The 23000-nt window shown below is 42.1% G+C and overlaps 1 protein-coding gene across 2 annotated transcripts in view; it reads right to left on the bottom strand.

Moving 5' to 3' along the window:
• SRGAP2 (SLIT-ROBO Rho GTPase activating protein 2) overlaps nucleotides 1–23000 on the bottom strand; it is a 232911-nt gene that overhangs the window by 89052 nt on the left and 120859 nt on the right. For both annotated transcript variants that reach the window (XM_044671582.1, XM_044671583.1), the window contains exon 3: nucleotides 20021–20183. In XM_044671582.1, coding sequence (XP_044527517.1) covers nucleotides 20021–20183 — 163 coding nt within the window. The remainder of the gene's footprint in view (nucleotides 1–20020; nucleotides 20184–23000) is intronic.

Raw genomic sequence — 23000 nt, 5'->3', positions numbered from 1 at the left:
TGCTCTGATGACAACACCTTTTTAAATCTCCCTGACCCAGGAGGTGATCTGCACTGATAACTTTAATAATGCCAGAAGGTACAATTAATTTCTATCCCTGTTCTCCATCTATTCTTCTGTGAAGGAGACTGGAAGGGCAGACCAAAATTCCACTGAGGCTTCAGCCTAGATCTCCGATGCAGACTGACCACTTAGCATTCAGCATGCAAGACATCCTCCCACCTTCTGTTGGAAAGGTGTATGGTTAGAAGGAATAGGGAATAATCATTCCTTTTGTGTGGGGATGGAGAAAAGAAGGTAACATTTGATATCTACTAAAAGGAAAACAAAATAGAGATTGCCATAAATAACAATATTATTTCAAAGAAGGACATCTTTCTTACCATTTAAAATTTCTTTTTAATTGGGTATGAGGTTAACTAATAAATGCATGGATGTACAATTGTGTCTTTTATTGATCTGATGAGTCATCTTTTAGTTTTCTTTGCTAAAGTGAAAATTTGTCTCTTCAAAATTTTCTTTCTTTTTTTAAAAAACCCTTAACTTCTGTCTTAGAATTGATACTAAGCCTTGGTTCCAAGACAGAAGAGCAGTAAGGGGTAGGCAATTGGGATGAAGTGACTTGCCTAGTGTCACCCAGTTAGAAAGTATCTGAGGCCAGATTTGAATCCAGGCCTGGATCTCCATCCACTAAGCCACTTATCTGCCCCTCTCCAAAGTTTCCTTAACACATCATCTCATTTTTAGTTTCACAATAGCCCTGGAAAAAAGGAGAGTAAAGATCCTCATTTTGTAGAAGGTAAATTGAGGCCCAGGCAGGTCTATAGGACTCAGAGACCTTATAGGTCATTTAGTCCAATTCTTTCATTTTATAGATGAGTAAATGAGAGCCTAGAAAGCCTAAGGGACTAATTTATAATTACTCAATTAGGAAAGAGCATAATGAGAATCCACATTTGGGCCTGATAACTCCAAATTTCAGATATCTTCCACTGTATCACATTTCCTCTTTCCCTTCTTTCTACTACCACCCAAGGCTGGCCTACATTATTCCTCAAAAAGATCCGTGTAATAACATCTCAACTAACCTCTCAGCCATGTTTATCTTTGAAACCTTAGTGAATAATGTCTGCTGGATTAACCTCCTGAAAGGATGACATCTCAACACGGCACTTACTTGCTAAAAAAACTGTCAGCTTCCTCACCATCCAAGCTCCTCAGATAACGGGTGACTCTAAAATCTCAGCATAAAAGTCCAACTCCATCTCCTATCTCCATCCCCACAGAAACCCTCTGCTCGAATAGCCACGCCAGGTTCCCCACAGCTCAATCAGTATACTGGCCCTGAAGAGCAGTGATTCAATTCAATTCAATGCCAGCACTGGGCTGGACTCTGAGGAAACAATAATAAACTGTAGCATGACTACTCATCCTCAAGGAGCTGCCAGTCTATTTTGGGGAGAAGGTAAAAGATCAGAGACTTAGGGGCCTCTGGGCCACTCCCTTCCCTTTGTGGAAGAGGAAATGGAGTCCCAAAGAGGTTAAAATGGATCGATATGGTCCCCCAAATGCCAGAGGCGGAGACTGCCTCGAGGCACAGGGCACTCCCTCTTTCGATGGCCATAAGTCAGAAGGAATGGATGGATGGGCACTGCTACCCTCACTCCGTGCTGGGCTTTGTGTTACAGGCTAGAGACACAAATCCCAAAGTGGCATGGTGTTGTTAAGGAAGTTCCATGTTAATAGCCGACAACGCCAACATGGGAGGGGGGGCCAAGGAGTCCAGGGAATGGTGAATGGACCCCAGGGCACACAGCTCATATATGTGGCCAGGTGGTGAAGACAGGAAGGACGAGGAAACAGAGAGGTCCAGTCTGGCTGGAGAGCATGTGGAGGGGAAGAGAATGAAATAAGTCTGCAAAGGAAGACTGAAGACACATGAACAATTATGAACAAACCCAAGCAAAAGGGTTTACATTTTTTTCTGAAGTCAATGGGGAGCCAATAAAGGTTGACTCTGAAAATTTTCTATTTCAAAGAGATTTTATTCAGTTAAGGTATGGGTAGGTCTTTTGTGACCTGATCTATTTTTTGTTAAACCCTTACCTTCTGTCTTGTAGTCATTGGTTCTAAGGCAGAAGAGCAGTAAGGGCTAAACAACTGGGGTTACATGACTTGCCCAGGGTCACACAACTAGGAAGTGTCTGAGGCCAGATTTAAACCCATGACAAGGTCCTCTCTATCGACTGAGCCACCCACCTGTCCCTTAAGGTAGAACTTTTAGCAACTCTGGCTACCAGAGGACTAGGAGGCAATGGCCTATAATTATCTCTCCCACAAAGTCTTCCTGAGGACCCCTCTTGGCCTGTCCTACTCTTTTTGCTACTTATTCAACAACAATCTATTCTTTCTTACTCTTTTCTGATTTTCCCCAATTGCCAACTCCCTCCCAAATTACCTTCTATTGAACTACTTTGTATACCTGTTAACTTTAGATGTTTTTAATATAACTCTATACGAATACATATCTATGTATGTATCTACCTATGTATGTATATGTATCACCCCCTATCGAACATAAGCTTCTTATGAGTAGAGATTGTTTCATTCTTGGTCCTTGCACCTGGTCCAATACTTAGCACATTGTAGGCACTTAACAAATACCTAATGATTGATTATTACTCATATGTTCTCATTCTTTGGTTAGACTATAAGCAGAGTGAGGGCAGGAACTGTGCTTTAAACTTATTTTCTACTCATCTCAGCCTAAAACAACGCTAAAGAACATTAAAGATATTGAAAAATGTTTTTGTTGGATTGAACTGACCCGGCAGTCTATACACTATGGTTTTAAAGTAATGCTTACTTTTTTTTTTCAGAGAAGTCTTGAAAAAGGGAAGGGAAACAGGCCATGTATTTTCCTCCTGTCTAAGTGTTCCAGGACCAGCAGCAAGAAAGCAGAGTAAAATAAAGACTTGTTTGCTACTCTCCACCCATAGCAGAGCATCAAAAGGAAAACAAGGTCATGGGAAGAGGCAACACAGGAAAGGAAGTGGTGCTGATTTGGACAGAAGGCTTAGATTATCCTGGCTTCTGTGAAGAAGTGATTAAAGCCAGAGGTTTGGGCTCCCAATTCCCAGTCCACATTTCCCCTCCCACCCCATCTGATCAGAAGCTGCTGACAAGACCTCACTGGAGGGGATGAGTTCCACTTCATCCAAGAGGATAAAGCTACACCTCTAGAAGCAAGAGCATTAAACAGACATGATCTTGCCCCAGGCAGAGCCCTTAGCTCTGAGGAATTCAAAGTACTTTCCATATACAATATCACTTACTCCCTAAGCATCCCAGGGCAATGGAGTACAGATCATTGTCAAGTTTCTACAGTGAGGAAAACAGATGCCCAGCACAGGAAAAGAAGTCTTCTAAGGGCATTCAAGGAGCCTTGGCCAGAACTAAGAACTGATCCTAAAGAATCTGGATTGCCAAAAATGCTAGAGGACTGTGCTGAAAAACAAAACAAAACAAACAAACTGGAGAAAGGAAATGAGAGAAAAAGGTGCCATCTTGCCAGCCAACATGACCCAGAACCCATGGAGGAACTTTGACATGAATGCTAGAAAGTCCTCTTGTTGAACTTGAAAACTGATCACTGCCTCAGATCTTGATTAAAAAGGAGAAACTAAAGGAAAGGAGGCAAGAGATCCTCAAAATCCTGCCCCTCAGCCTTGTCCTCGGCTAAGGACTCCTAGTTCTACAAGGGACATCCCAAGAAGATGTTCTCTTCACCAAAGGAAAAAACAAGACCAAGTCCCTGTAATCTTTATTGTCCTCCCCCTCCACCCAAATTAGTGTGAGGCTACCTTCCTCTCAGTCCAGGGATAGAGAATAGCACATCAATGATTAGATGTGGTCCCAGGGTCAGCTGATTTTACTTAACTGTTTTACTTGGTCACCAGGTAACATTCTGGGGCCGTTTGGGGAATAATATATTAGAAAATAACTATGGTATAATAAGCCCAAAGAACATCAATAAAACTCTGAAAAATAATTAAAATCAAATGGGCAAAGAAGAGAGAAAAATTCATGTAAGGCAATTCCTGCCCCTACTAAGCTCTGTGTCTATATAGCTCATTTAATTTCTGGCTCTTTCATCCTGCACAGAATTCTGTACACAGAAAGTATTTAATACATGTTTCTAAATGAAGTTACAATTTTATACGGTCTAGATCCAAGAAAAGTAAGCTATTAATATTAGTGGTAATCTAGTAGCAGTTAATAACATTTGTATAGTTCCTTCCTGCTATAAAGTATTTTATATAAACTGTCTCATTCAATGCTTACAAAGACCTGGCTAAGGAAGCGGCCCTGGTATTACTGTCTCATTCTCAGGGGGATTGTGAGAAAAGCACTTTGTAAATAGCAAAGTGCTTCATCAAACTTTGATATAATTAGCCCCAGGAACCTGAGGCTCTGAGAAGTAGAGAGATTTTCCTAAAGCTGGCACAACTAATAATAATAGCTCAAATTTCTGCATTGTTTCAAGGTTTTACAAAAAGCTTTCTTTCTAATAACTTTGTTAGGTAGGTTCTATTACTATTTCCATTTTAGAGATAAGGAAACAAACAAAAAAGCATAGGTGAAAAGGGCCTTAAACATCCCACTATGGAGGAGATAAAACTGACCAGGTTTGTGATCCTCAGGGCTGATCACAGATGTTCTTCAGTTGTTCTGTTTGTGATATTCAAATATTTAATCTGGTCAATGGAGAACCCTGTCCGGGATTGGCCCTAGACCACAACCCTGGATGGCACAAGGCCTACTGCTATGGGATGACTTAGTTGATAGGCCAGAAACACCCTGAGAAAGAGAAGCCACAAGCATGGTCAGAGCTACACCAACAAGTAGGTAAAATACCACCCTTCAAAGAGCCGACTGGCCATTACCAGGAAACGTGGGAGTGGTCGGCTCTAGAGTGAGCTGAGGCCGGAGCTTGGGGCCGATGACCACTAACTCCAAATCCAGGCTTTGCCCATGGCTCTAAGCTAACACCCAGCTAGGACTGCTGGACGGCGGCTGCTTCGTGGGTCTGCTCTCCCGAAACAGATAGAAGGTCTTTCCAAAGGCCGCCACGAGGCCTCGCTCTTCCCTGCCCGGTCCCTAGGATCCAGCCTGGGCCTCTTGGGCAGCTGCTCATCTTCTTCATGGGTCGGTTTACTGGCCTTAGACAATGCTGGAATAACAGCTTTTGAAAGTGTTCTTGGCTCGCTCTTCTTTCTGTTGAGTGCTTCTCCTAGGCCTCGTCCGCCCTCGGTGCCACTCTTCCCCTTAGTTTGAAGGGTGTAACAGCTTAGGATGGGGATGTTCAATCCCTAGTACACTGAGCTCCTCACAGGAAGGAACCATAGAAAGCTAATGGATGAAATATAATTCTAAAAAACAACACCAATTTATAGGGAGCAGTTAGATGGCTCAGGGGATCAAGAGTCAGGTCCAGAGGCGGGAGGTCCTGGATTCAAATCTGACCTCAGAACTTTCCTAGGTGTGTGACCCTGGACAAGTCACTTAACCCCCATGGCCTAGTCTTTATCTCTCTTCTGCCTTGGAACCAATACACATGACTGATTCTAAGACAGAAGCAAGAATTTTTTTTAAATAAACAAATGCCCTTTAAGTAAAAGACTCAGCTGTCTTTGGAGCAGGCGTTTTCTTTGGGCTATATCTTCCCAAGTTCCAAGAAAGCCTGAGAGCAAGCAGCAGCCAGGGACCAGGCTTGTCAAGAGCTGTGGGCATGATGTCACCCCAACTTTGAGCCCCTGCCCCCGCCAGCCTTGGCAGTGAACCTGGCTCTCCTTATCAGCAGCGACCAGTCCCCAGCGGCCTTCCATCAGAGCTCAAACAAACCCAGGCCTCCCATCCTACTGTTACTTTCCAGAGAGGATCTCTTCATCAGAGATGGGAAAAGCAGTGCTTAATTGGATCCATCCAGGCCTTGCTACTGGCCAGACACACCTGACAACTGGGGTGAGAGGGAGCAGCTGGCTCTAAAGCCCCAGAAGCGCCATTTGTCACCCCAGGATTTCCTTCCACACTCTCAGCCCTGCTCTGAACCCTGCCTCGAGAGGAGGCCAGAAAAGCAGGCCCTCTAGGACAGGCCTCACGATTTCTGCCTTTGCTCGGCCTCCCCGCTGCGCCCTGCTCTGTCCCCACGGACAGCGGCGAGGAGCCGACCCATGGAAAACCTTCTCTTATCCCCCGATGGGAGGCGGGCCAGGCCCAGCCCCTCTCTTCAGGACTCGCTTATCTTCCTTCCCTGCGAGGGCCCTTCAGAAGGTGCCAGAGGAAGTCTGAACTGTCACGGATTCTTTCTTAATTGAGTTACCAACGTGAATCTAAGTGTGTGTTAGCAGAAGTGCCTGAGGAGAGACACAAATGGCCTCCGATGTTTTCTCCTCCACGTGTGCCCTGGAAGATGGGTTAGAAGGCCAAAAGCTCCTCCAGATGAAGTTGAGGGCCCTCCGGCGTGACCCACCATGGCCCACTCCAGACCTCACCCGCTTGGCCTGTACCATGGAGGCATCGAGAAGCTCTGCGGAGTCCAGGACTGCTTTCTCCATCAAAGCTCAGCCTGGCCTGCATGTTGTTCTAGGGAGGCTCTTCCTGAGGCTCTTCTCCAGACTGACCCAGAGGAGGCAAGGCCTAGCTAGAAGCCCAGCTAACTTTCCTAAAGGGGTCCAGAGGCCACTGTGGAAGGACTTCTGGCGAGAGGGCCTGGGCCTGAATCAGGTGACCCCGGGCCAACCCTTCGCCTCATGTTTCTCCATCCATAAAAGGCCGAGCTTCGAGACCCCTTCTAGCCCCAAACCCAGGATCCCTGGGAAAGACGAGGCCTTCCAGGAAACCGGGCCTGGAGGAGGGAAGGCAGAACAGTGACTGAGGCTGGCACAAAATGCTGGGAGCGAGGCGAGGGAAGGACGGGCCATTCTCCAAAGAGGGGAAGGCAGACTCCTTTCCCTAGTGGGAGAGCAGCCCTAGCCCGAATGGCTTTTAGCTGGGAATTGGGGGTGGGGAGCGAGTTGGGGGGAGATTTATTTCAGTTTGCTAATGGGTTCTTGGGCACATGCAACTCCTACAGAGACCAAATGGAAGAGAAAGGCCAGGCCGCTAGCAGCTAGACTTTGCCCTGCCGTGGTTGCCGTTTTTGAACCGGAGCACTAAATAAACGAAAGTGGCAGCAATAATATTTGCCCAAACCTTGGCTCCAAGGGGGTCGGACAGATTTAGCTTTCATTCCATGGAAAGGAGGCCCTGGGATGCCAAATGAGGAGTTTTCCCTTGAGCCCCTGCACAAAGCAGGCCTGTTTCTGGGCTGAGGCGGAGGGGCTCATTTTCCCAGATGTCCCATTTAGCTGGAGGAATCTCTGCCGCTGCCTCATGCAAAATGTAAAAGCTGCTTCAGCAGCAAGAACCACAAGCCAGGGGGGCCGCAGAGGGGATCCCCGGAGGGGCCCAGCAGCATAGACAAACCTCTCGTGCTGATACCATGATAGCCTGAAATCTGTCTGCATTAGCCGGGCCTGGATTCTTGGCCGATTTCCACATTTGAGCAGCCCCTGCCCTCCCTCTCGCTGTGAATGCTGACGTTGGGGAGACAGAACACGCTGCCCCACTTCACTGATGCCTTCCCGCTGCTCCTCCAATCACCTGGTGAGGGGGGTTGGGGCCTTACCCCCAACAGACGGGCCTCATTGCTTCTTGCCTGAATAGCCCAGGTTCTCAGACACTTCCATTTCACTTTTTCCCACTCCCCTCATCTGTCCCCCGCCCTCCCCAAAGCAATCCTATAGATCACGGCCAGATGAACCACATCACTTCTCTCCTCAAATACCAACAAGGGCTTCTCACTGCTTAACAAATCAAGTCCAAACTAGCCTAGAATTTCAAAAGTCTTTCCACAATTTTAGGGTCACTTGCCTTTTTGGCCTTACACTGCACCATTTCTTTTTTTATAGCAACTAGGTGGTTTGGAGGCAGTAATACCTGCATTCAAATCCTGCTGTAATAGCTAGGCGACCTTAGTCAAGTGACTTATCCTCCCTCAGACTCAGTTTCCTCATTTGCAAATAAAGGATTGGCAGGATGGCTTCTAAGGTCTCTTCTATGTATCCTATCTTCCCCTAAAATTAGACTTCTTTTTCTTCCCTAAACATGTTCTCACATTCTAGTTTCTAAGCTTTGCTTGCTTATGCCATTCTCAGTGCTTCAAATGTTCTCCCTTGGCACCATGGCCAGTTGAAATCCTACTCATTCTTCTAGAGTCAGCTTAAATGCCACTACCATTAAGCCTTTCTGGAAAAAGAATTCATTTTCATGTTCTGTGAAACATAATTATTTAGGGAGCAGCTAGGTGGCTCAGTGGATCGAGAGCCAGGCCTAGAGATCAGAAATCCTGGGTTCAAATCTGGCTTCAAACGTGTCCCACATGTGTGACCCTGGGCAAGTCACTTAAACCCTATTGCCCAGCCCTTACCACTCTTCTGCCTTGGAACCAATACACAGTACTGTTTCTAAGACTAAGGGTTTTTATCTACACATGTATGTATGTATATATGAATGTGTGGTCTATCTTCTATGAGTTAGCTTCTGAAGAGTAAAGAATGTGTTTTATTCTTCTCTGTAACTCCTTCACTATCTTATTGGTACTCAAAAAATGTTTACTGAATTAATTGTTTAGCTTTCCTTCAAAGATTGAAGACTAAAAAAAATGCAGGGCAGGGTACTCTATAACTATATGAAATACCTGAAATACTTGGCAAAGATATGAAAAAAATCTTAGCATGTTTTATTTATAAATCCCAGAAACATCATTCATATAAGGATATTCCTACTGGGAAACAGTTGGAAAAAGACTGGGCTGGCTCAGGTAGATTTGTAAATGAATTTCCAAAATCATAATCTTTTAAAAATTATCCACTGGATTCAAGTCCATCGACAGCCTAGAAGTCTCCCTGGGCCAACTCGCCAAGGAAGAGAAGTAGAAGTCTGGATTGGCCTCTGGGTTGTTGGATCCAAACTCACCTGAAAAGCAAGAATCCAGGGTCTAGATCCCCAAGAGATCAGAGACAGGAGAAAGGATCTCCTTGTTCAACAATATTTTTGGCACCTCTTTTTGTAGTGGCAAAAAATTGGAAACTGAGGGGGTGTCCATCAAATGGGGAAATGACTGAACAAACTGTGGTATATGGTTGTAATGGAAAACTATTGAGCCATAAGAAATGATGAACAGGATGAGTTCAGAAAAACCTGGAAAGAATTATATGAACTGATGCAGAGTGAAGTGAAGAGAACCAAGAGAATAGTGTATACAGTAATGGAAATATTGTATGATGATGAACAGTGAATGACTAAACCATTATCAGCACAACAAGTTCCCAGATAACTCCAAGGAACTCAAGATATAAAAAACATTATCCACAGCCAAAGAAGGAACTGTCAGATTCTGATTGCAGATCAAAGCATGCCATGCTTCACTTTATTTCCTTCATGAGTTCTTTATTCTATGTGTGAAATGTGTCTTCAGTCACAAGATGGGGAATATGGAAATATGCCTTGCATAACCTATAGCACACTATTTACCTCCTGGGGGAAATGGGGAGCAGGAGGAAGAGAGGGAGGGAAAGGATCTGAATTGCAAAATGTCAGAAAACAATTGTCAAAAATGGTTTCTCCGTGCAATTGGAAAAAAAAAAAGAAAGAAAATCAAGAAACCAGAGCTTTCCACTTCCTCATGTGGCCCTAATTCCAACTTCTGGGTACTGAGACATTTCATGAAATAAACATGCCAGAAAACAGGGCTCTGATAACACAAGAAAGCCAGGATCTTAGCAATAACCTTCTCTCCTGGAATCTGCCCATCAGGGCTACCCAAAAAGAACATGGGCTTCCTCAGGAGGAATTGTGCCCCCCTCACGGAAGGTCTTCACATAATGGCAGGATGTGCATTTGTTGAGGATGCTGGAGCAGGGTTTTCTACTCAAGTGCCAGTTGGAACAGAAGGTATCCGAGATCCTTTCCAACTGTGAGATCCTGTGAAGCTGCATTTCCATCTAAAATGTCTAACAAAAGAACTCTTCTCTCTCCTAGCCCAGCTCATTTTCTCCTCTCACTTGCTTTTATCTCTGCTATCACAATTTACTATGTATTACAGGGTCTGGCAACAAAGGGACAGGAGCTCTGAATACAAGTTGCTCCTCTTCTCATAGATTCACAGAATGTTAGAACTACAAAGGACTTTGGAGATCATTGAATTTAAGGGTTCTTCACCTCTCTGTGTTGCAGATCCCTATGGCAGCCTGGTGAAACCAACAAATCCATTCAGAGAAAAATATTTTAAAATGCATAAAATAAAATACAGAGGATGAAAAAAGAAACACTATATTAAAAAATAAAAACAAGTTCACAGACCTTCATGTAAAAAACTCATGATCAGTGGCAGCTAAGTGGCTCAGTGGTGGACTTGGAGTGCTGGACTTAGAGATGGAAGGTCCTGGGTTCAAATTTGGCCTTAGACACTTCCTAGCTGCATGACCCTGTGCAAATCATTTAACCCACATTGCCTGCCATAACCACTCTTCTCTCTTGGAAGCAACACTTGTTATCTATTCTAAAAAAGAAGATGATGGGTTTAAAAAAAAAAACAGATTGAAGGGAAAGGTCCTTGGCACACCTACTTTTAAAATGATATAGCCCTACCTACCCCATACAGTCAGGAGACTAAAACAGGTCAAAGTGGATTACATCCAATGGCCAATTCATCCCCGCCTCCTTGGTTGGAGGCTCATACTCCCCATGCCCTTCTTCTAAGAAGCCAAGAGTCTTCTCTACAGTGTGAGAGAGAACACATTTCCAGGGCTGAAAAAAATCCAGCAGATTAATTGTGAGGTAGCACTTTCCCTAAAATCTCTACTGGGCCCACTCATTTGTCCTTCCATTTTCCATGTCAGAGATCACAATTTATTATGCTATAGAGTAACACTATCCCATTTCTAAGAATTCCTGCAGGTGGCATATTGACTTATAAAACGATGTTGGCATGATCTCTGTTCTACTGTATTTTTATTTGTTTTCTTAATTACATTTCAATCTGGTTCTATAGGCAGGCCTATCTGACACTTGTTGTAAAGGATCTGAACACATGAGGAAAGAAAAAGGGAGAAAAAAATTGAAAATAATTTTTTCTCCAGGATAGTGAGAAGAGGAAAAACTGGGTCTTGCACCAAGAGCAAACCAGGAAAAGGGCAAGAAAGTTTCACCTCAAAAATATGGAAAACATCAAAGGATTGAAAGTTAGTTCTGGTTCTCTGGTCACACTACAAAGATATTGTATTGTGTTCCCCCACCTTCCAGATGTGACAAGTGTTTTGTCAAGTGGAAACCTGGGAATTCTCAGCAGCCTCATCTATCCTCCCCTCCTCCAGTGACTTGGGACAACGACCCTTCTGAAAATTCTCCCAAAGAAAACAGTATGTCACATACAAGGATGCAGGGCAATTGCAATTGCCTCCTTATAAAACCAGTTTTCAGTTGGGGAAAATGAACTTGCTTCCGATACTTCCAGCTTCCTGGTTAAGATGGCGGCAGAGTAAAAAGCAGCTGCTTGACCTCTCCTAACTGAAACATACAGGACTCCTCAAGAAGACATAAAAACAAATCCAGAGGAACGAAGGGACCCCACAACAGGGCGCAGCATTGAAGGTACGTGGAATCGGGGCATTTCCATGCTATAAAGGGGTGAAACAGCTCTCACTAAAACGCGAGCTGAGCAACCCCCTCCCCCCACCCCACACCACCTACAGTGCCAAAGCCAGTGCAAAAGACTTAGAGCAAGTTTGGGGCACCCATTAAGTCATTGGCAACTACCTGGGGTCACCAGGGCCTGCTCCTGAGAGCAGCAAGACTTAGGACCCCAAGAAGCTAAAGAAAGTGCATGGATTTTGAACACAGACTGAGTGCAGGCACCGGTGAAGGTGTTGATGTAGGTGCGGACAAGGATCTTGAGCGCAGGCTTGGACCTCTAGTGGGGACCCTGTGCAGATGGGTGCACGGCTGTGGAAGCAGCGCCCTGAGACTGTTGAAGGAGCCTTGGGCAGAGGGGCAGGCGGGGGGACCACCAGGAGGCTTGACCCTGAGAACAACTGAGACCTCAGAAGCCTTAAGAGCGCAGATAGACCATGAGTGTGAGGATAAACCTGAGAGGGCGCAGGGCTAACAATGGCAAGCCAGAGACAAGAACCCCAAAAGAGAAAGATCATCAAGAAGAAATCTGTAACACTTGACAACTTTTACACAGATAAAATAAAGACGAAAAAGCAAACAGCAGAGGAGAACAAACAAGTAATCATATCCAAACCTTCCCAAAATAATGAAAACTGGGCACGAGCTATTGAAGAGTACAAATCTGAGATGATGAGAAAGATGGAAGAGATTTGGCGAGAGAAGTGGGAAATAGCTCAAAAGGAAATAAACAGGTTAGAAGACAGAAACTCCCAATTGGAGAAAGATGCCTAAAAATCAAACGAAATGGTAAGCAAATTGGAAATCAAAATCTGGCAAGAAAATAACAGTTTAAAAGGCAGAATTTTGCAATTGGAAAGTGAGGCTCAGAAATTAAATGAACTGATAAGTAAATTGAACACCAGAAATGACCAGAACGAAAAGGAAAATCAAAAGATTATAGCCGAAAACCAGTCCCTAAAGGCTAGAATTGAGCAATTAGAAGCTAATGATCTCTCAAGATAGCAAGAACAAATAAAACAAAGTCAAAAGACTGATAAAATAGAAGGAAAAATGAAATATCTCAATGAGAAAGTGACAGACCAAGAAAACAGGTCTAGAAGAGACAATCTGAGAATCATTGGTCTTCCTGAAAAAGCAGAAATTAATAGAAATTTGGACTCCATACTAAAAGAAATTATTCAGCAAAATTGCCCTGAAGTTCTACAACAAGAGGCCAATATAGACATTGAAAAGATCCATAGATCACCCTCTACACTAGATCCAGAAAAGACAACCCCCAGGAATATAATAGCCAAATTCAAGAGCTTCCAAGTAAAAGAAAAAATTTTTACAAGAAGCCAGAAAAAGACAATTCAGATATCGAGGAGCACCAATCAGGATCACACAGGATCTGGCAGCCTCCACACTAAAAGACTGCAAGGCTTGGAATATGATATTCAGAAAGGCAAGAGAACTGGGTCTACCACCAAGGATCACCTACCCATCAAAACTAACCATATACTTCCAAGGGAAAGTTTGGGCATTCAACAAGATAGAAGATTTCCAAGTATTTGCACAGAAAAGACCAGGACTAAAAGGAAAGTTCTATATCCAACCACAAAAATCAAGAGAAACATAAAAAGGTAAATAAGAAACAGAGGGGAAAGAAAGAAAACTCGTGTTTTTAAAATTTGCCTCTTTAAGGACTTCAATATGATCTAATTATTGGTATTCCCATGTGAAGAAATATTAAGTATAATTCTCTTTAAGGAACTCTATTCACTATTATAGTATTTACTATTATAGTAATTAGAAGAATTATTCATAGGGAGAGGTTGGAATACTAAATGGTCTAAGATGATATGAGGGTGGGAAAGAGGGAGGTGAATAGTAGAGGACAGCAAGAGAAACTTGAATGAATAAGAAAAATAGGATATTCTATTACACACAATGAGGGCATGGGAAGGGGAAGGGATGAATACTATTATAAGGAGAGGAAGAGAGCATTAAGAGGTAATAGTTAAACCTTACTCTCAGTGTAATTAACCCTGAGAGGGAAGAGTAGCTTTATCCATTGGGATATAAAATTCTATCCAACCCTACTGAGAAAGTCAGAAGGGAAAAACCAAGGGGAGCAGGGGAGTGGGGAGGTCAAAAAAGGGAGGGGAGGAGAGGGGGGAGGGAACTCATTAGGCCTTAAAAATAAATAGAGGGGAATAATAAGGAAGGGAGTAGAAAGGGTAGTAAATCAAGGGAGGGGACAAGGGTTACTGGCATAAAGCAAATCACAGGTTTAAAAGGAAAGAGTATAAGAAGAAGGTGTAGAACTAGGAGAGGATACCAAAATGTTGGTGAATACACAACTGATAATTATAACTCTGAATGTGAATGGGATGAACTAGCCCATAAAAAAGAAGCAAATAGAAGAGTGGATGAGAAACCAAAATCCTAACATATGTTGTCTACAAGAAACACATATGAGGTGCATGGGCATACACAGGTTTAAGGTAAAGGGTTTGAGCAAAATCCTTTGGGCATCAAATGAGAAAAAGAAGGCAGGAGTGGCTATTATGATTTCTGACAAAGCCAAAGTAAAAATAGATATGATTAAAAAAGACAGGGAAGGTCATTACATCCTGATAAAAGGCAGTATAGACAATGAGGAAATAACATTGCTCAATATGTATGCACCAAATGGCATAGCAACTAGATTCATAAAGGAAAAACTAGCAGATCTCAAGAAGGAAATAGATAGTAAAAGCATTCTAGTGTGAGATCTAAATATTCCTCTTTCAGATCTAGATAAATCAAGCCAAAAAATAAATAAGAAAGAGGTAAGAGAGATGAGTGAAGTCCTAGAAAAATTAGATTTAATAGATATGTGGAGAAAAATAAATAGGGACAAAAAGGAATACACCTTCTTTTCAGCTGCACATAGTACATTCACAAAGATTGACCATGTAATAGGGCACAGAAACATTGCAAACAAATGCAAAAGACCAGAAATAATAAATGTAACCTTCTCAGACCATAATGTAATAAAAATAATAATTAGTAAGGGCACCTGGACAGGCAAATCAAAAACTAATTGGAAATTAAATGATATGATTCTCCAAAACCAATTAGTCAAAGAAGAAATCATAGAAACAATTAACAATTTCATTGAAGAGAATGACAATGATGAGACATCCTACTAAACTCTGTGGGATGCAGCCAAGGTAGTACTCAGGGGGAAATTTATATCCTTGAATGCATATATTAACAAATTAGGTAGGGCAAAGATTAATGAATTGGGCATGCAACTTAAAAAACTAGAAAGCGAGCAAATTAAAAATCCCCAGATGAAAACTAAATTAGAAATACTAAAAATCAAGGGAGAAATTAGTAAAATCGAAAGTAAAAGAACTATTGAATTAATAAATAAGACTAGAAGCTGGTATTTTGAAAAAACAGATAAAATAGACAAAGTACTAGTCAATCTAATAAAAAAAGGAAAGAAGAAAACCAAATTGACAGTATCAAAGATGAAAAGGGAGACCTCACCTCTAGTGAAGAGGAAATTAAGGCAATCATTAAAAACTATTGTGCCCAATTATATGGCAATAAATATAACAATCTAGGAGATATGGATGAATATTTACAAAAATACAAATTGCCTAGATTAACAGCAAGAAGAAATAGAATACCTAAATAATCCCATATCAGAAAAAGAAATTGAACAAGCCATCAAAGAACTCCCTAAGAAAAAATCGCTAGGGCCTGATGGATTCGCAAGTGAATTCTATCAGACATTCAAAGAGCAACTAATCCCAATACTATGCAAATTATTTGATATAATAAGCAAAGAAGGAGTCCTACCAAATTCCTTTTATGACACAAATATGGTACTGATTCCAAAGCCAGGGAGATCAAAAACAGAGAAAGAAAACTACAGACCAATCTCCCTAATGAACATAGATGCAAAAATCTTAAATAGAATACTAGCAAAGAGACTCCAGCAAGTGATCAAGAGGATCATCCACCACGATCAGTGGGATTTATACCAGGAATGCAAGGTTGGTTCAACATTAGGAAAACCATCCACATAATTGACCATATCAACAATCTAACAAACAAAAATCACATGATTATCTCAATAGATGCTGAAAAAGCCTTTAACAAAATACAACATCCATTCCTAGTGAAAACCCTGGAAAGTATAGGAATAGAAGGACCTTTCCTAAAAATAATAAACAGTATATACCTAAAACCATCAACAAATATCATATGCAATGGGGATAAATTAGAAGCCTTCCCAATAAGATCAGGAGTGAAACAAGGATGCCCATTATCTCCTCTATTATTTAACATTGTACTAGAAACATTAGCAGCAGCAATTAGAGAAGAAAAAGAAATTGAAGGTATCAAAATAGGCAATGAGGAGACTAAGCTATCACTCTTTGCAGATGATATGATGGTATACTTAAAAAATCCTAGAGAATCAACTAAGAAGCTTGTAGAAATAATCAACAACTTTAGCAAAGTTGCAAGGTACAAAATAAATGCACATAAATTATCAGCATTTCTATACATTTCCAACACACTAGAGCAGCAAGAAGTAGAAAGAGAAACACCATTCAAGATCACCCTAGACAATATAAAATATTTAGGAATCTATCTACCAAAACAAACACAGGAATTATACGAAAACAACTACAAAACACTTTCCAAACAATTAAAACTAGATCTAAACAATTGGAAAAATATTGATTGCTCATGGGTAGGATGAGCTAACATAATAAAAATGACCATTCTACCCAAATTAATTTACCTATTTAGCGCCATACCTATCAAACTTCCAAAAAACTTTTTCACTGAATTAGGAAAAACTATAACAAAGTTCATTTGGAATAACAAAAGTTCAAGAATATCAAGGGAAATAATGAAAAAAAATGTGAAGGAAGGGGACCTAGCAGTATCAGATATTAAACTGTACTATAAAGCAACAGTCATCAAAACGGTATGGTACTGGCTAAGAGACAGAAGGGAGGATCAGTGGAATAGCCTTGGGGTAAGTGACATTAGCGAGACAGTGTATGATAAACCCAAAGAGCCCAACTTTGGGGACAAAAATCCACTATTTGACAAAAACTGCTGGGGAATTTGGAAAACAATATGGGAGAGAATAGGTTTAGATCAACATCTCACATCCTACACCAAGATAAATTCAGAATGGGTGAATGACTTGAATATAAAGAGGGAAACTATAAATAAGTTAAGTGAACATAGAGTAGTTTACTTGTCAGATCTCTGGGAAAGAAAAGATTTCAAAACTAAGCAAGAGTTAGAGAAAATTACAAAATGTAAAATAAATGATTTTGATTATATCAAATTAAAAAGCTTTTGTACAAACAAAAACAATGTAGCCAAAATCAGAAGGGAAACAACAAATTGGGAAAAAATCTTTATAACAAAAAAACTCTGACAGGGGTCTAATTACTCAAATATACAAGGAGTTAAATCAATTGTATAAAAAAATCAAGCCATTCCCCAATTGATAAATGGGCAAGAGACATGAATAGGCAATTTTCAGGTAAAGAAATCAAAAGTATCAATAAGCACATGAGAAAGTGTTCTAAATCTCTAATAATTAGAGAAATGCAAATCAAAACAACTCTGAGGTATCACCTCACACCTAGCAGATGGGCTAAAATGAAAGAAGGGGAGAGTAATGAATGTTGGAGGGGATGTGGCAAAACTGGGACATTAATGCATTGTTGGTGGAGTTGTGAACTGATCCAACCATTCTGGCTGGCAATTTGGAACTATGCTCAAAGGGCTATAAAAGATTGCCTGCCCTTTGATCCAGCCATACCATTGTTGGGTTTGTACCCCAAAGAGATCATAGATAAATAGACTTGTACGAAAATATTTATAGCCGTGCTTTTTGTGGTAGCAAAAAACTGGAAAATTAGGGTATGCCCTTCAATTGGGGAATGGCTGAACATAGTGTGGTATATGCTGGTGATGGAATACTATTGTGCTCAAAGGAATAATAAACTGGAGGAATTCCATGTGAACTGGAAAGACCTCCAGGAATTGATGCAGAGTGAAAGGAGCAGGAGTGGAAACAGAAGAAAAACAACTGCTTGAACACATGGGTTGAGGCGGACATGATTGGGGATGTAGACTCGAAACTACCACACCAATGCAACTATCAAAAATTTGGAAATAGGTCTTGATCATTGACATATGTTAAAACCAGTGGAAATACACATCTGCCATGAGGGGGAGGGGGAAGGCAGGGGGTGAAGGGGAAAATAAGAGCATGAATTATGTAACCATGTTAACTTTTCAAAAAAATATTAATAAATGCTTAAAAAAAAAAGAAAGAAATGATTACAGCTCGAACTCAAGCTAACCAACTTCAAGAGATCCGTGTCCTCTACATAAGTAAAGTATAATGCCAAGACCACTTGACTAGGAAACTGAAGTCATTGTTTTGAGTCTTAACTTTGGCAATTATTATGTTAACTTGGGCAAGTCACTTTGGCCCCAACATCTTCATTTATAAAATGAAGAGATCAGAAAATAATTCCTTTATTTTTTTTTAAACCCTTACCTTCCATCTTAGAATCAATACTGTGTATTGGTTCCAAGGCAGAAGAGCAGTAAGGGCTAGGCAAGGGGGGGGGGGCTAAGTGACTTGCCCAGGGTCACAAAGGTCAGATTTAAACCTAGGACTTCTGGTCTCTGGCTTGCAATCCACCATGACACCTAGCCACCTCAGAAAATAATTTCTAAGGCCCTTTCTAAATCTGTGATATTCTCTGGTCCCCAAGAGTCCCTCTCTAATTTATAAAGTAACACTGGATCTCCAATTAAACGAGTCCACATTTACCCAGAAAGGATGAGGATCTGCCAATGAGGGCCATCATACTAAGCCCAGTAAAAAAAAAAAGTTGCGATATTAAAATGTAACCATGTTCTCAAGCTCACTCTAGCCAAAAGACTCCTGGATCAAATCTTTGAAAGAGAGCTGAACCAAGAAGTGAATGGACTTCCAAAATGAATTCCAATCAGACAACTCAAGGTCCTCCATGCTTCCCAGCTTCTCAAATAGTGCTCTACTGTACATCACTGTGTAAAGGGAACCCCTTCCTCCCAGGGTCGTGAACTTTCTTCTCATCCGACCCATCCCATTAGCATGAAAAGAGCTAGGAACATGACCCAGAACTAAGGGTTAAGGGTCCAGGGGAGAGAGACTTTGATTGGTTCCTGAGATGTGATAAACCAGCTCAGAGAGATAGGAAGTGACATGGAGAAAAGGGTTATAAAAGATGAGACCATAGAGGAGATCGAGGTCTTTGACATGAATTTTCTGAGATTGATTCTTCTGCTCCATTCAGCATGAGTGACTTGGGCAGAAGACACCCTCATGGGCTGGTAAGACTCTTGCTCCAAAGAGACTATTGGACTTTCACGTGGAGATCAGAACCTTGTTGGGGAGCAAGCTGAGATTCTACAGATCAGACTTTAGAGTGATAGGCTAGAAAATAATTTTCTACTTCTTTCCTTTCTTATTTCTTTCTTATACTATATTTATATTAAATTGTTAAAAGCTACTATCATCCTCATGACTTAAGAATTAATTTTATAAATGGTGACCACAATAATTTTTTACTAGTATTATTTTAAAAACCAATTTATAAATATTACATGTAGCATTTTAATTATTACATATTATATTTATTTTCATTATTACATCACTAAAAGAGCTCGCCATGCATCCACGAGGGATGGAAATGATGGCTTTTGCGGTGAGCCCACCCACTAGCGTGTCTTCTACTTAACCATCCTGCAGAGGACCACGTGTAAGGAGAAAAGACGGTGGATTTAACTGATTTCATTCTATTCATACCCGCCAGAGGAAGAGGAGGTTGTCAATGTTCCCAGGAGGCGAGCCAGTGCGGGTTGGCTTTGTTTTTGTTTTTGTTTTTGTTTTTTTAAACCCTTAACTTCTGTGTATTGGTTCATAGGTGGAATAGTGATAAGGGTGGGCAATGGGGGTCAAGTGACTTGCCCAGGGTCACATAGCTGGGAAGTGTCTGAGGCCGGATTTGAACCTAGGACCTCCCATCTCTAGGCCTGGCTCTCAATCCACTGAGCTACCCAGCTGTCCCCAAGGGTTGGCTTTGTTTTGACATTTACTGACAAGTTGTGTGAATCCCCTCTGCGGACCTGTGTGGAAGGCCGGCCTCCTTACCTTCTTAAAGAGCCTTCCAGAATCTTCACTGACTTGGACAAAGCGAGGGATGATGTTATTCAGGTAGATGTCACTCAGGGTTGTGTGATCCCGGCTCTCGCGTTTTACTTGGTTCAAGAGGAGGTTCCAGCAGTTAACGGGTGAGAGAACGTTCTGGTCCTTCCTGCAGAGAAAAAGCACATGGTAGAATGAAGCCACGTGGAGGACAAAGCCTGTGGACACGAGGGTTAGGACTAGGGTGGTGCTGGAGCCCGTTTGGACCCGCTCTCCTGGCCTGTCATCCCCTCTAGCCCCCTCCCTAATCAGCCAGCTGTTAAACATTTACCAGGACGTCAGCAGCCTCTTTCCCAAGAGGATGGATCTCGGGCTTTTTTCCCTTTTCTAAAAACTCTCAGGAAAAAGTCCAGATTTTCATCTCTGAGGATAGATAAGTAAAACGTCTCAGACCAGTGATGGGCAAAGTATGGCCTGTGGGCCAGATGCGGCCCCTGAAATGTTCTATCGGGCTGCGCAACATTATTCCTAATCTTATGAATACAACGAGTAGGATTGAATACAGTGAAACTTCGAAAGAGTTGCCTTAGAAACAGACTGACAGATGAGCATTTCCTTTCCTTTGGCCCCCTCTTTAAAAAGTTTGCCCCTCACTGGCCTAGACTTTTGCTATTTTATCCATGTAAGCAACTATGTTACATTTTAAACCAGGAATAAGACCAGAATATAGCTGAAATGTCTCCTCTTTTTAAAATGAATATACCTAGGTAGGTGGCTCAGTGGATGGAGAGGCCTAGAGATAAGAGGTTCTGGGTTCAAATATGGCCTCAGACACTTCCTGGCTGTGTGACCTTGGGCGAGTCACAACCCCCATTACCTACCCCTTACTGCTCTTCTGTCTTAGAACCAATATGCCATGTTTATTCTAAGATGGAAGACAAGAGTTTCAAATTTAAAAATATATATAAGGGAATATGCTGGACATAGGTGTGTTTGGTAGAATTAAGCTATCCACACTTGTGCTCTTGGGAAATAATCCCCCAAACCAAATTTCAAACCTGGACCCCTCCTGAATCTTTTTTTGGGATAAGAAGGAGTTAAGTGATCTTTCCAGGGTCCCACTGCAAGAAAGTGTTTGAGGCCAAATTTGAATCCAAGACTTCCTGTCTCTAGGCCTGGTTCTTTATCCACTGAGCCACCTACCTACTCCCTAACACACTTTTTAAAAAAAAAAATTCCAATATAATTTTATTTTTTTACCTGACATACATTCTTAAAGGATGATCTTTAGACTTCTAAAACTATTGGAGGGTCAGGAAAAATTGAGGACAGCTTCAATATAGCTAGTTAGCAGAGTACAATGAGCATCATCTCTTCCCCTAGGCCTGGTTTGGGCAACCTAATACTCCTGAGAGCATGAGTAACTCCTGCTCCACTTGGAATCTGGATGTGTCTAACAAGAATCCCAGAAAGCGAGGGATTGTGGGCTGCTCTTTGGACAGGAATTCTGAAAGGGATCACAAGCTGCTCTCTCCCCTTTGGCCTCTTCCCTCCTCCCACAAAGCTCTGAAATGCAAAGAAGATGGCAGTGGGCAGAGCTCAAGGGAAACTTCCACTGCAGAACCCAGGAGGCTCAGCACCCTGTGATTTCCAAGGGAGAGAATCTGGCTCCCTTGTCATCTCGTGGGTAAATAACAATTAACAAGTCATTCCTCACCCAAAGGGACTTCAGGACAAACCAGATCACCGAATCATTGTCTCCTGAGAGCCCAGAATCTGGGTCACCCCAGAGAAAAACAGGACCCAAAAAGAAATTCCCCTTCATCCATCCTTCCTCCTAGGCCCAGCACATAAGGGCAGCATATGGATCCGTTCATATATCACTGTCCAGGTACATAAGATAGAATTTCACAAGGAACTAAAATATACAAAGCTCCAATATCATCCATGAAATACTACTTGGGAGTCAGACATTCATATAATTAGCTCCCTTCTTGGACCCCTCCTGCACAGAATCACTACCTTCAAAGTGTTTATTATCTGAAAAGGCTGAATTTGAAAAAAATCCCAAGTTTCAACAGAGAAATCATTTAGGCCTGGAGAACCCACGACATTTGAAGGACCTCCTTACACAAATATTTATCCTAGGTGTGAAGATTTAGAATGGGAAAGGGCTTTAAAGATTGTCTAGCCCAAGTCTTTCCTTTTCCCAGTGAGGAAACTGAGGCCCAGGAGAAGGGATGCCCATCACAGAGATGAGAAGTGGAGCCTGGATTCTAACTCACATCCTTCAACTGCTACTAGTCCACACGGCCAGTCTTAAACCAACCACGTGGCAAATGATTTAGAGAGATTGGGGTTTCTGAGGGATGTTGATTTCTTCTCTGGAAAAATTGCATACATCATTTGTTCATTCATGTCTATTAGATCAGAGGCTCCACAAAGGCAAGTACTGCCCCTTTGGGATCTTCGTGTCTCCTCCGGCCCCAGCACAGTGGCTATGAACACAAGCAGCCCTAACAGAAGTCTGCTGAAGGAAAGAAAGAAGGAAAGATAGACACGATTGGGGACGCAAGTCCCATCCAGGCCAGGTAGGGGTCTCACTGCCAAAGAGATCCTTATCCCTGTCTTGCTGTCTCAAAAGTATCTGCTGCCCATGGGAAAGGGTGGCCCATCACACAGTTTCCCACTAGGAATAGAAAACAATGATGATAAGCGTATTTCCCACTCCTGGTGACGTGACCTATTGTGCTATGGACAGTGCACGGGGTCTGGAATCATAGTTCAACTACTCACTCCCTCTTGGACCCTAGACATTCTACATTCTGAGCCTGTATCTTCCTCTGAAAAATAAGAGGGTTGGAGTAGATTAGAGAACTAATCCCTTTGAATCTTTCTCCAGGGCACCAGGTGCTTTTTCTTTCTCCTCTCCTCTCCTGTCCTCTCCTCTCCTGTCCTCTCCTCTCCTGTCCTCTCCTCTCCTGTC

This window comes from Gracilinanus agilis, chromosome 4 (assembly GCF_016433145.1).
Source record: "Gracilinanus agilis isolate LMUSP501 chromosome 4, AgileGrace, whole genome shotgun sequence".
Classification (NCBI taxonomy): domain Eukaryota; kingdom Metazoa; phylum Chordata; class Mammalia; order Didelphimorphia; family Didelphidae; genus Gracilinanus; species Gracilinanus agilis.
This window is presented reverse-complemented; position numbering and strand designations above follow the sequence as displayed.